The sequence below is a fragment of the Eumetopias jubatus genome, unplaced genomic scaffold (assembly GCF_037043125.1).
Source record: "Eumetopias jubatus isolate StellerSeaLion01/CBP00866 unplaced genomic scaffold, mEumJub1_p1.0 scaffold_17, whole genome shotgun sequence".
Classification (NCBI taxonomy): Eukaryota; Metazoa; Chordata; class Mammalia; order Carnivora; family Otariidae; genus Eumetopias; species Eumetopias jubatus.
Window position 1 is genome coordinate 67,244,348 of NW_028274823.1, and position 14,258 is coordinate 67,258,605.

At 42.2% G+C, this 14,258-nt stretch overlaps 1 protein-coding gene across 1 annotated transcript in view; it reads left to right on the forward strand.

Moving 5' to 3' along the window:
• ANK3 (ankyrin 3) overlaps window positions 1-14,258 on the forward strand; it is a 251,108-nt gene that overhangs the window by 87,369 nt on the left and 149,481 nt on the right. The window contains exons 12-17 of the mRNA XM_088019888.1: window positions 1,721-1,819; window positions 4,775-4,873; window positions 6,725-6,823; window positions 9,561-9,758; window positions 11,059-11,157; window positions 11,440-11,538. Coding sequence (XP_087876014.1) covers window positions 1,721-1,819; window positions 4,775-4,873; window positions 6,725-6,823; window positions 9,561-9,758; window positions 11,059-11,157; window positions 11,440-11,538 — 693 coding nt within the window. The remainder of the gene's footprint in view (window positions 1-1,720; window positions 1,820-4,774; window positions 4,874-6,724; window positions 6,824-9,560; window positions 9,759-11,058; window positions 11,158-11,439; window positions 11,539-14,258) is intronic.

Below are 14,258 nucleotides of genomic sequence, written 5' to 3' on the forward strand. Positions count from 1 at the left end.
AATAAAGTGTATGTCCTATCAACTGTTTCAAATATCCTTTAAAGAAACGGCCTATTTCTGACGTGAACAAGGCTGATGGGGCTAAATCGTTAACCTCCTTGTGGTCACACTGGTGTGTCTCTTACATAAATAAGACCCAAAGACTGTGTAAATATAAAAGAGACTGAGGTGGTCACACTTATCTTACTGAAGGTAAACTTATAATTATGTGAATTAAATTTTTTTTCTGAGATCTAAAAACATGAGGCAAAGTGGTCAAAAAACTTTCTCTTCCACATCAGTGGTCTGGGAATTTGTGAGCTGAAATTTTGTGTAATGTTTACCATGTAAGCTAATGCACGGCCTGTCATCTCCTTTTCCTACTGATAAAAATGAAAATTTGGGCCTGATTTGTAATCTTAACTCCTAAAATGATCTGTTAACCCCTAGCTGTATTTTAGTTTGATTTTCTTGATGAGATGGTGTTTTTGTCTTTGGAAAAATAAATAATCCTAATTTGGTAAGCTGTTTAAATTTAGTTCAGAATAAACACCCATGTTTAGGAAAAAACCAGTCACCAAATGTTAGGGAAAACATGGGAGTTGACGAGCAATTTTGAGGTACAGCATGTCATCTGATCAGCTGATTTAGGAAGGGTCACTGTTCCTTTCCAGATGGTGCTGTCTCCCTGTCCGAATGGCTCTCCAGCACCTCAGCTGCTCTGGGGGCCCGAAACACGAGGACTGAGGAGCACTCCTACCCCAACCCGTCATTGTCACTCTAAAAGCTTTTACTGCAGCAGCATTTCAAGAGCTGTTGACCTGCCCAGTATATCAAACATATCTTTGAATTCTGAGAATGGAGGAAAAGAAATTAGCAATCATGACTCATTTTTCCATACAAGAAAAAAAAAAAAGCCTTAAAACAGGGTGTGGGCATTCATTCTCATTTTCCTCTGACTCGGAAGATTTCACAACATGTGGAGGTTGTAGCCAGTCCTCCTGGGTTGGACTGTGGGCAGGTAAACGGTCTCAGAATGGCTATGGAAACACCTCTAGTGACTTTGACGTAAGCTTTTATAGTGATACTTGATAGTTCTCTATGGTGACTGAAAAATGCTCCGTGGTCTCAATTATCAGGCGGTACGATTTGGGAGGTAATTTGTTAAAAAGCAGACTCCTTTATTAAATTAAACATTAAACCAAATGATCCAAATAACATTGGATTGTTTCCTGCTTCCTTGGAGTAAGCACCTATTTGAACCTTAAAACTGGAAGGGATGAAAACATTCTAGAACCAGTCTTGTAGTTGTCCTAAAATGCAGCAGAGAATACTGAATGGCATTGGAAAAGTTTTGACTGTGAGGACAAATGTTTGGGCCCAGCTGTTTTTAGTCTGTATTTGAAATGAGATGGAGGAGGGAGGGACATATTATTTGGAAGAGTGAATTCCAAAATAAAATAATCCAAAAAAAAAAAAATGCATGACCATTTTGCCTCCGCTACCAAGAGGCTGCAACAAAAATTCACTTCCTGTTTACGATCACCAGAGTACTGTGGGTTTCTAGGAGCAGCTAGACTACCTACGCTTCCAGAAAAGCATCTGCATTCTGTTTAACCCCTCCTTGTTTCATTTACTTCCAAATCCTTGCAGAACATCATTTTGCAAACATTTTGCCACACTCAGAGGAACTGGATTTCCATGGAAAGCAGTCATGCTTCTGTGTCTTTGTCCCTTTCAGAATGGCTTTACTCCTCTTCATATTGCCTGCAAGAAGAATCGAATTAAAGTAATGGAACTCCTTCTGAAACACGGTGCATCCATCCAAGCCGTAACCGAGGTGAGGGGAGTAGGATTTCTGGGGTTCTCCAGGTCACCAGGGTGTACCTTCACAGCTGGACTCCCAGGGCCATCCTCCATGAACAGCTCGTTTTGCTGTGTACGTGATTGCTACTGATTACTTTCTGAACACTTCACCCGAGGGGCTGCACGTCCGGAGGAGAACAGACACGTGTATTGGGGGGGGGCGGATGAGGGCAAACACATCATCCAAAACACACGCTTTGTGCTCAAGGGTGAGTGGCACCATCACTGAAAGCATAATTTACATGAAATCCTGTCATGCAGTGCTTCTCAGCTGGGGGCGATTTTGCCCCCCAGGGGGCATCTGACAAAGTCTGAAGGTATTTTTAGCTGTGACAGCCAGATGGTGCTAGTTGTGTCCAGTGGCTAGAGGCCAGATGCTACGGAATATTTTACAGTGTACAGGCCAGCCTTCTACACCAAAGAATTATCTGGCGCAAAATGTCAGATGTGCCAAGGTTGAGAAACTCTGTATACCACCACCTCTCTGTGTTTGTAAACTGAACCTTTCTCTCTCTCAAAATTCAGAATTAATGAAACAAAGAGTTATTGAAGTTAATAAAGGACTAGCTCTAAGTTTCTTTTGTACACACCAACATGGAACTCAGAGGAACGTTCCACGAGGGCCAGTTGCTGAGCCTGCAGCACAGCAAACCAAGCTTGGCCTCCACCCCTCCAGACTTTCCATCACTACCCCACCCCGGCACCCCAGTCTCCATGGATGCCAACCGCGGCACCTCCCTAGACTGGACACCCTTTCATTCACCTCCCTATCTCTGCACCCTCCATGTGTCACCCCCTCTTTGCTCAGCTAATCCTACACATGCTCCAGGATGGGATCGGGGTCCACCTTCTCCAGGAAATCCTTCACCCCCTGGCCTGGTCTAGGAGCTCCTCCTCAGAGCGCCTCTTCCTGTGCCTGTTTCCATCGAAGTGCTTATGACCTAGCTGCTCACCTGCCCCAAGAAAGTCCAGGCTCCAGTAGTGCAGGCTGAGTCCCGCTGGTCTGTAGATGCCAGCAACACAGTGTAGGCCATTCAGTAAAGGTTCGTTGAATGCACCAATAAAGACTGGTGCATCGGAAGCAAATATAAAATTTGAGATCTAGCCTAGTGACCGTTGCTTTGCCTCAGTTTCTTATCTGCAAATGAAATATTTGCCTTGATTTGTAACAGAATTTTAAAATTATTAAATGGTTGAAAATACTAATACTACTTTGTTCTTTCATCACTCTTATGGCTTTATTATGGCACCTGTGATTTTAAAAGCTTATTCTCAGTGCACAGCAACCATTTCTAAAGGTCAGAATGGGCTCTGAAATGAAATTTTTTTGACTGATGTTTGAATAAATATCCAGAGACGTCAGCCACTGAGAAGGGACTGCTGCCAGGCCTGTATGTACTCCCTCGGGGCTTTCAAAGGCAGGGCAGACAGAGATGAGGGCTTGGCCCTTCATATGTTCTAACGACTCCCCCTGCTGATGGAAAAAAGTGCAAAATTACAATACAGTTCTTTTCCCCAGTTTCCTCCGTTCCCACTATTTGAAGGCGGGGCAACCAGAATTCTTTCTCTTCTGCCTTTTGCCTCACTTTTATTAGGTAGAATTCCTTTCACATATTTTTTTGACATTTTTTGACATTTCTCAAATTTCTGTTGTGATTAGGATCTCCTTTTCTCTTTAAAAAAAAAAAAAAAACATTAGCTTTTGGGCGCCTGGGTGGCTCAGTTGGTTAAGCAAGTGCCTTCGGCTTAGGTCATGATCCTGGAGTCCCGGGATCGAGTCCCACATCGGGCTCCCTGCTCAGCGGGGGGTCTGCTTCTCCCTCTGACCCTCTTCCCTCTCATGTTTTCTGTCTCTCAAATAAATAAATAAAATCTTAAAAAAAAAAACATGAGGGTTCTCTAGCCATATTAAATATTTTTAAATATTTTTGCCAAATGAGGGTGTTCATGTTGCAAGTGGAACGAAATTCTAAAAAATTACAAATGGCATCATTTCACATAAAAAACACAAGTGTTATGAGTGTGTGTGTGTAGGATTGAGATAAACATAACATTTAAAGTCTAGTCTAGTGACCATTGTATTTTTTGCCTTAATCATGTCATAAAATTATAAATATTAATTTATAATATTCATAAAATTAAATGATTAAAGCTATTAATGCTGATTCGCTCATTTATTAGAAAGTTGGCATTAAGTACCATGCTCTTTCGTGTATAATGTAATCAGTTGATTCTTAGTGCATGGGAATCATTTTTAAAGGCCAAAATGAGATCTGAAATAAAAGTCAACTTTTTACTAATATGTATGTAATCACATGCACACCGATCTCCCTGCCCCCCCAACACACACACACATAATTATATGGATAAAGAAGGTTTGGTAGCAAAGGGAAAAAAACTTCAAGTCATTTTTCTTTCTTTTTTTTTTAAGATTTTTTATCTATTTGAGAGAGAGAGAATGAGAGATAGAGAGCACGGGAGGGAAGAGGGTCAGAGGGAGAAGCAGACTTCCTGCTGAGCAGGGAGCCTGACGCGGGACTCAATCCCAGGACTCCAGGATCATGACCTGAGCTGAAGGCAGTCACCCAACTAACTGAGCCACCCGGTGCCCCTCAAGTCATTTTTCTCTAATTTTTTCTCATTGATCTTTCTAAAATACATGAAATCTTTCTTCCTTAATGGATATGACATAGGTCTTTCATAATCACTGAACCTGCTTTAAGGCAATGATGATCATGTACTGATACATTTATCTTATAGAATCTGTGCCCATAATAGACAATGTCCTGATGTCTTCTGATCTGATCACTCAAGTGGTTATGTTACAGTGGGTGTGTGGGTGGGTGGATGCGGGGCAGGCGGGGAGACAGGCAGACAAAACCTATTTATGATAAGATCACAAACCAACATTTCCCTCTTTTCTTCCTAGTCGGGCCTTACCCCAATCCATGTTGCTGCCTTCATGGGGCATGTAAATATCGTATCACAGCTAATGCATCATGGAGCCTCACCAAACACTACCAATGTGGTAAGTATCCTTTTAAGAAAGAAGGTCCAATTATGGATATTTAAGAAACTGGTAAAGATTGCTCTTATTTACTTATTTTTTATTATAATTAAATTAATTACTATTTACTATGACTGCTTAAAAGGACAAAATTTGAGAATCCCTGTGGTTTCCTTTACTTCAAAGGCAAGATCCATTCAATTGCTAGCTGGTCATAAATTGTTAGGGCTTACGGGTTGTGTGCATTAGCCTTACAGATACATTACTATTGGATATTATGCTCTAAAAAATAGCTTTTGTTGGGAGGAAGATTTTTTTTTTATATAATAGAAGTATTTAGGAAGTGTTTCATGTTGAGGAAGCACTTCAAATTATCATTATTCTAATTTCAAGTAAAATCAAAGTAATTTTTCTCTTTAGTGTGCTTCACCATGTTATAGCAAACCCATGGTTATAGCAAATCCATGTTCATAGATTTTTGGGTGATATTTTTTTTCCACACTAATCATTGCTCTGCAGAACCATGAGACTTATTTCAGAGTATCAGAGAAGTGATTTCTCACCCTAGATCTACACGTGGCATTTGACATTATTTTACAGGACTTTTAAGTTTGACATCATAGTGTTATTAGCATAACAGACTGCAAACCTAAGAACCCTAGTTGGACTCATGAGCACCAAAGCAGTAAAAATCAAATAAACCACACTCTAGCACAGAAAGGGCCAGCTGCAAGGTCCTGCACACTCCCCTGAGGGTGGGCTTCCAGTAAGGCTCTCTGTCTTCTGGCGCCCAAATTCAGCACATCCGCAAGATAGCAACAGACCAGCTTCTCAGCTGACAGGTAATCTTTTCTGTTACTAATGCCAGAGAGAGAAGGATTCCCTTCATAAAGAGGACCCTGGATAATATGATAAACTCTATCCCCAATGCTTTACCAGTAAACATAGTAACAAGTTACATGTGAAATGTGTCTTTGTATATCCTGCCAGGGAGGTGGATATCGTGTAAAGCAAGGCTTGATTTATAAAAGGAATTTGTAGGTGGGTATCAGTGGTGTGAGAGAATCTGTTTGATTTTTGTGACTTTATTTCTGTCTATCCATGTTTTTTATGTGGTTTTCATTTTTTATTAAATAAATGAATAGATAGTATGAATTCAATTCTCTTTGGTGAAAATGGGGGAATGGTCGGGGTGGAGGAGTCCAGTGACAAAGAAAATGACGCCATGGGATAATGTGCAAGGACAAGGATACCGGCGTGCTGAGATAAAGCAGAGAGTGCCAACCAGCCAGCCCCAGCCGAGTGTGGCCCTCAGGGTGTCTGTGTTGCCCTTGAAGATTTGGGTTTTTGTTTTGTTCTGGGAGCAACTCTGATTTTGTGGTTCAGGCTTAAGAAGTATATATCCAAACTGCCACTGCTTTTGAAAAATAGGAATGTGTGGCCTGCCAGGGCTGGCATCCTGCATGGCAACCGAAGCCGTCCGCATATCGGGAAGCAGTGGCCTCCCGTGGGCGAGGCATGGGCTCTGTTGTGGAGCATCCCCAGCTGCCCTCCTTCGCTCATCTCCTCCCCTGCTGGGCTCCAGTGAGCATTCAGCTCTCAATCCCTGAGGAGGCCACACAGAGCAACACTTCTGACACTGATGGAGACTGGGCTCCCCAGTGTTACAGCAGTCCTTCCATCATAAATCAGGTGGATGTGAACTTCTTGAGTATTTAATTTCCTACCTTTCCTCATTTTCAATAAGGAAGTACTTGGGACTATTTTTTGCCTAAAGAAAAAAAAAATCCCTCCATCATAAGCTTTATGCAAATAAGATATGCCACCCTTCTTGAGAGCTGCAGTTAATTACCTTTGGCTCCTGTCCCCCAGAGAGGAGAAACAGCACTGCATATGGCAGCTCGGTCTGGCCAAGCCGAAGTCGTAAGGTATCTGGTGCAAGACGGAGCTCAGGTAGAAGCTAAAGCCAAGGTACGTGAAACACATGAAAGTGTGTGCTGTTGAGGAGAAAAACCTTGATTTAATTACAACCTTTAAACACATGCGTGCTCTCTTCCAGGAATACTTCTATAAAGTAGTAATGAAAGTCTCTATCCATGTGATATTGTAAAAAAAAAAAAAAAAAATCCCAACACATTTGTCCATTCAATTATTTGACAAAATTAAATGGAACAAGAACTTTGTGCCAGAAAGAACTCTGTGTCCTTGGCATATTGTTAGCCCCTAGCAGATTTGGAACCAAATCGAGACTTGGTCCAGAGTTCTTCGCCCTCCACGGAGAAGGGCTTAGGCTCAAAGCTTCTAGAACAAGCACAGTTCGGAAGCATGATTGAACTCTTTTGGTTGACTTCTATATCACTTGTCACAGCCATAAAAGGAAAAGGAAGTTTTTACTTTTTCCACAAGTTGTGAAGCTATAAACCCTGAGACTTGAATTGGAATGGCTTTCAGGGATGGGCCTTTATGTAGAAGAATGTCAGGGTTGGGTTTGAGTGCTTCATTCTCTGCCTGGTGTTTAACTTTCAGAAGAAACCCACTTACCTGTCACTATTGAGATGGGTAGTTGGTCTGGTTATCAAAATGGCAATTCAGGTCAGGAATCATAAATAAATATGTAAACACTTTAGCCGCTTAATCTAACCTTCATATATAAACATACATTTATTTGCGTGGTGTGCAGTTTCTAGTTTCAAGTTAGGTAGAGAGAAAACCAAGACGTGTATGAAGCAGTTTGTATACAGAATATTTCTAGACTTTTGTAATATTCCCCCAATGTATTTAGCCATCTCACCTGTATTTAATTTGACCACAGTTGTTTTTTAGCAACTTCTGTCAACACTCTCCAAAGTTTTCAACTTAGTATTCTTAGGGAAAAATTAAGCCTTCCTTTTCATACTCCTATTTTACCTGCTAACATATTGTGTGGTTATATAATTAAAGTAATTAGAGCAAATATAGCGCAAAGTAGTAAGGTGAGTAGTACAAACTTACTAGTGTGGGAACAAACACAACTAGATCATTGTAAGCATGAAATCTGCAGATGAGCACCGAGATTGTAACATCCTGAGCATCAGACACACACTTTGAGTGTCCAATATACTGTGGTAGCAGTTGGTGGATTTTACAGAGGATCTGGAGACCTTTTCTATAAGGGGCTAGAGAGTAAATATTTTAAGCTTTGCCAGATGCACCATCTCAGTCACAGCTGCTCAACTCTGATGTTCTGGAGCAAAAAGCAGCCATAGGCAATACTACATAAGCAGATGGGCATGTCTGTGTTCTAATAAAACTTTATTTACAAACACAAGCAGCATCTGGATTTGGCCCCTGGATTGTAGATTTCTCACCCCTGATCTAAAGAGATTGGTTCAATCCGCTTCATCAGTAAAGTGCAATGGATAAGAAAGGCTGTTTTCTACCGTGGATTACAAGAAACCTCACATTTTCTGAGTGTTGTTGGTTCCGTATCAAGCATTGTACCTAGGGAATGGTTTCACCCACAAGCTGAAATGGAGGACAAAATTTAGAGTGATTATTTTGTTAAGGAGGCAGTATGTCTCACGATTCAGAACCTGACTTCCTCAGCCAGACTGCCTGGGTCTAAATCTTGATCCACCACATCCTAGCTGTGTAATGTTGGGCAAGTTAATTAACATCTCTGTGGCACATTTCTTTTCCTAGTTTCTTCATATAGAAACTGAGAATACTGATAGTTGCTAGTGATAAGATTGGTGTGATGATGAATGAATGTAGGTAGAGTACTTAGCACAGAGCCCGGGACAGGTAGGTGCTCAGCAAATGTGCAGTGGTGGTGGTAGCAGGAGGGAGCTCTTTCTGTGGCAAGTATCTTTTTCTGGTTTTAGTATTCTCCTTCCAGTGGTTCCCCCAATTCCTCTTATACTTCCTACATAGACCCTCTTGCTTTGGTCTTGACTCTCCTCCTACTTCGCTTTTCAAAGCCGCGTCCTGTTCTCCAGCTACTTCTCTGTACCTTCCCTACAGGAAGTACTTACCTGAACTTTTTCCCATTCAAGTGTGGGATTTCCCTTTGGAGGGCCACCACAGGGCATCATTGGGCAAACTAGGAAAAGATGCCTCTCCCCCTTGGGGATAAGACCCTGAGGGTGCAAGATTTAGTGCCTCATGCCTGGGGGTAAATTGTAATAAGGGGCCCTTCTCCTTGAAGCAGATCCAGCCCATGCTTGACACGCAGAGGGTGGGCTGGCTTTTAGCCCTCTGGGCTGGGAGCCTTTGTGCAGGTAGACCTGTGCACCCCCTGTGCTGTTGACTATGACAAGGTGGCACCTATAAAATAATTCATTCCATATGAGGACCTAATAGCTGGCGGAGGTATAATCCCCTTCCTAATTACTTGTGTTTTACTAGGATTCATTCCCTTATCTCCCAAAAAAGGAGCCATTGGAGGTTAAAATTTTGGTAAAGTATGGCAGGTACTAGTGGGGATAATTTATAGACAGAACTGCCTTTTACACTTTTCATACTAATAGGTTACTCGAAAGGTATTTAAGGGGCTTAGACCCACCATCTTCACCTTTCTGAACATTAAAGAAAAAGATGAGGTGGTTTTTAGCATTGAAGCAGAGAATTGAAGGTAGCCTCTGATACCAAGCAAAGTTTGCTGAATGTCTCACAATGTCACCATTGTTTTCTCAGCTAGTCAGCCTTGTATTTCTACCTTGCCACTTAGGATGACCAAACCCCACTCCACATTTCTGCCCGACTGGGGAAGGCAGACATCGTACAACAGCTGTTGCAGCAAGGAGCATCTCCAAATGCAGCCACGACTTCTGGGTACACCCCACTCCACCTTTCGGCCCGAGAGGGACATGAGGATGTAGCTGCATTCCTTTTGGATCATGGCGCATCTCTATCTATAACAACAAAGGTATGAAAGTGAGTCTTGGAATCCTGCTGTGTCCCCCAACATCCATCCTCCTTACAACTGAGGCCAAGTGTACAAACCACTGTCAAATCAGGAGGCGAATTTTTCTTGGGTTATTTTTGTTTGTTGTTGTTCTTTTGTTGCTATTGTCTTGTATGATGAACAGTCTGACTTTTAAAATCTCAACTCTGATGCCTTAGAGCAATAACCTACCACTCAGTTGCTCTGCAGGTGCAGGTTGCAAAATTTAGAGCTCACTTTTGGGTGATGCCACGTAAACCTAGTGAGTGTAATAGAAAGATGAATTGGCCTATGGCATGTCTTAGAAAGCTAGAAATAGGTGTTTCGCTCTCATATTTGGATGCAGAGATCAATACACAAGACGATTACAATAATTGGAAATACGTAGAAAACTATCTGAATACATGATGACTGCCTCCAGCTTCACCCCCTGAGATTACTTAGGCTCTTCAGTAGAGTTGAGATGCACAATTCCTGGATCTCATTTAATATCTGAAACAGAGTAATGGGTGATGAGGTTTCGAGTGCCCTAGGCCTCCCACCATGCCGGCTGCCCATTGGCTCTCGTCGGCGTTAGTCTCATGAGGTCAAATGTGCTGATGACCCTCCAGGCGCTGACTCATGCTTGGGACCCTCCAAAGCAGCACATGCTGACTGACTGGTGGATGCCCGGATCCTTGTGGGAGTAGGCAGCAAGCAAGAGCAGCTACTCAACTCTCAGTACCCAACTCTTGCAGATTGATTGGGCTGGAACCATGTGTTATTATTCAGTTCACCTGTGGTAACTAGGATGCAAGAATCTCTGACTCCTACTCCTGAGGACTGGAGCATACCTAAAGATAATGTGTATACATGCAGAAATTGGAGAAGAAGACACAAAAGGCTCCGGTCTGGTGATGTGAGATCCTGGGAGGTCCAGACTTGTCCTGGATTTTCCCAAGCCCTCCAAATCCAAATTGGGCCTGGGACCCAGGAACCTATTCTTTCCAAAATATGAAACCCCAAAATAGCTCTAGAATAAACCCCAGATCCAGCTCTCTGCCTCCATCCTGGTCAGATGCCTGAGAAGTCCCAGAGTTAGTGGCATATTGTGGCTCAGTCAGCAGAGACAGAAAGATTAACTCTCCTGCTCCTCCTTGTTGATGGGAGACTCGGGCTGTCATCTTCCTGTGTGGGTCCTTCAGTGCAGGCTTAACCGTGCTTCATCATTAGAATAATGCATTGGAAAGCAACGCCTTTGTGTCCTTTCTGTTGTTCATTATTTTTATGTTTCTTTTTTCAGAAAGGATTTACTCCCCTTCATGTGGCAGCGAAATATGGGAAGCTGGAAGTAGCCAATCTCCTGCTACAGAAAAGTGCCTCTCCAGATGCTGCTGGGAAGGTATGGAGCTGACCGCCCTGTAACAGGCCACTTCCAGGGTAACCAAACAAGCCTTTGCTCCTTCACCAGCAGCCACCCAAATTAGGACTAGGCCAGAGTTAAGTCTCATAGGATGAAGATCCCTTTGGACATAGGAGGTGAATGCTGGGGTCCAAGCACTGGGGAAACTGGAATGTAAATTGCACTCTGTGTTGAACCCAAACTAACCCCATCTCCTATATCCAGGCCTCTGGTATTAAGACACTTTTGACGCTGGTTGTTGTTTTCTGCACGTGTTTTCAGAGCGGGCTAACTCCACTGCATGTAGCTGCACATTACGATAATCAGAAAGTGGCCCTCCTGCTTTTGGACCAAGGAGCCTCACCTCACGCGGCCGCAAAGGTACCTGGGATTGGCCCGCCTTGGGGAGGCTGGTGGGCAGCGTCCTCCGGTCTCTGTCTGTCCATCCCCTTTGCTGCTCATGTGGCACCCTCCACCTTAGACACCACAGAGAAGTCACGGACACAGAAGCGCCTCGGGAAATCTGTGCCTTCAGCTATTCGGTCAATAATGTGGTAGATGCTCAATAAATCCTCACTTGCCAACTGATTTTCCTTAAAAATCCAGAACATCCTGGGGCCTATGAAGGAGAAGAAGTTGAGGTACTGTTCAGCCAGATTAAAAACATAAGCACAGCCTGAGGGAGTAAGAAAGTCTGAGTTGTCAAAGTTACAAAATATGCGTTATATTTTCCTGGCCATAAAACATTGCCTCCGAGTTGTTTATTTTGTTTAATAGAATAGGTTGGGAGGTTTTATTTATGCATTTTTAGTATTCCTACGGGGAATCTTTATTCCTCTCGTTAGAGTATTTTTGACCAGTAGACAACCTACATTTCTCAGAAAAGAGATACGTCGGGTATATGGCTTCCTAATTACCTGGACATGCTGACTTGAGGGGCAAATCATAAAGAAGAGGTTACTTAAAGATAGGTTAATCGAGTGCTGTCTGTTTAATAAGCTCTCTGTTGTTGAACAGGTGGCTATGATCTGAGAGAACTGGAATGATACAAACCACAACTTAATGCTGTCCAGTGCTTTTACTAAACGCTATTGTTGAAGGAACTTTTAGCATTTTTAAGCTTTTTACATCTTTGGGGTTTTTTTACTCTGCCATTTTGGGGCAGCTCTGGTGCTCTCCTTTAACCTTAGTGTTTACATCAAATCGGTTGTAATCAAATCTGAAGGGGTTGTTCTAGAATGCTTTGGAGACTTTAAGAGAGAAGGTTTTCAGGTATCTTCTTTTAGGGGGTAGGTTAACTTTGACAAGTATTTCCCCTTAGGACCTCTTTACATCTATGCCTTAATTATCTCCTGCCCCACCCTCTCCAGATTTGTACTCAGTGAGATCTAGAATTCAGAATCATACCCCTAAATTTGCTTTTCATCTAAATGTGGCTTCCTCCCATAGTTTCTGATCCTGACAAACATTTTTTTCCATCATAAAGCCATGCCTTGACTTTTGGTAAAGCTTTATCTTTTTTTTTTTATTTTATTATGTTAATCACCATACATTACATCATTAGTTTTTGATGTAGTGTTCCATGATTCATTGTTTGCATATAACACCCAGTGCTCCATTCAGTACGTGCCCTCTTTAATACCCATCACCAGGCTAACCCATCCCCCACCCCCCTCCCCTATCTTTCTAAAAATAAAAATGAATAGCAGCATTATTCCCTAGAGCCAAAAGGTGGAAGCAATGGAATTATCCATTGAAGAATGAGTGGATAAATAAAATGTGATGCATACATACAATGGAGTATATTATGCAGCCTTAAGAAGGAAGGAAATCCTGGCACAGGCTGCAACATGAATGAGCCTCAAAGACACCATGCTGCGTGAAATAAACCAGTCACACAAAAGGACAAATATTGTATGATTTCAGTCATGTAGAGACAGAAAGTAGAATGCTGGTTGCCAGGACCTGAAGGGAAGAAGAAATGGGGAGTTGGTGTTGAATGGATAGGGTTTCAACTTGAAGATGGACAGTGGGTAATGGTTGGAGAACAATGTGAAATGTACTTAACAATGCACACATTGACTGTGCACTTCAAAATGGTGACAATGGTGAGTTTTATGTAATGTATATTTTATCACAATGTGAAAAATGAAAAAATTACAATGTAATTTAATGATTGTCTATTTCATTTCAGTATATTTTAATATCCTTTTGAGTCTGGGCCACTTTTGTTGTATTATAATAACCCCAGGTTCTTGGTAGGCAACCAGTAAATAATAAGCAAACGATTCATTCCTCACGTGAGAGTAATAACTTTGACAGAACTTGTGCCAAGCAGTTTAGGATGAACAAGATTCATAAAACAGTAAGTGAAGCAAAATGGAGTGCAGTCCACCCTTCCATCCATCCATTCTGCCTTTCAGTCCACGAATAACTCTGAAATAAATCAGTAGTTGGTATATTTGCAGTTAGGTTCCTGCTTTATATTTGTCAAACAAGACTCCATGTTTTCATGTCTGCAGAACATCTTTAACAAAGAGTTGAAAAGAGTTATCACAGCCCTTTAGCCTGAGGCGTAGCTTTTACAGCCAGTCAAAAACAGGCTTTTCATGAGATGAGATGTTAATTCTTGCTGCCATGGGGCACTTGCCTCTATGTTTGCCATCTCTGGGGCAGTGATCCTCTTCGGGAGCTTCTAGGCTTTGATCCTGAGCAAAGCCTGTTCCATCAGGTAGGCATTGGCGTCATCTACTGGAAGAGACCTAGCTACAGTTGTTTAAATGGATGTGGCTCTATTTTTCTCAGGTTCTCTGGAGGTGGGCAGTTGTTGGTGTTGGTTCAGTGTTTCCAGAGTGTTAAGGAAAGTTCCATGTGATTTTTTGGGTGTTTTTTTTTTTTGTTTTTTGTTTTGGTTTTTTTGGACTTTCCTTTGAGAGATTGCTGTTCCCCAGACTGCCAGGCCCTCTTTTTAAGCCACAAGCGGGAAAGAAAGTCAGACAATAGGGCATTCCCAGAAGCTCCACCCAGCCCTTTCTCCTTATGTCTCATTGGCCACCTCTTCCTGCAAGGGAAGCTAGGAAGTGTAGTTTTTCAGCCAGGCA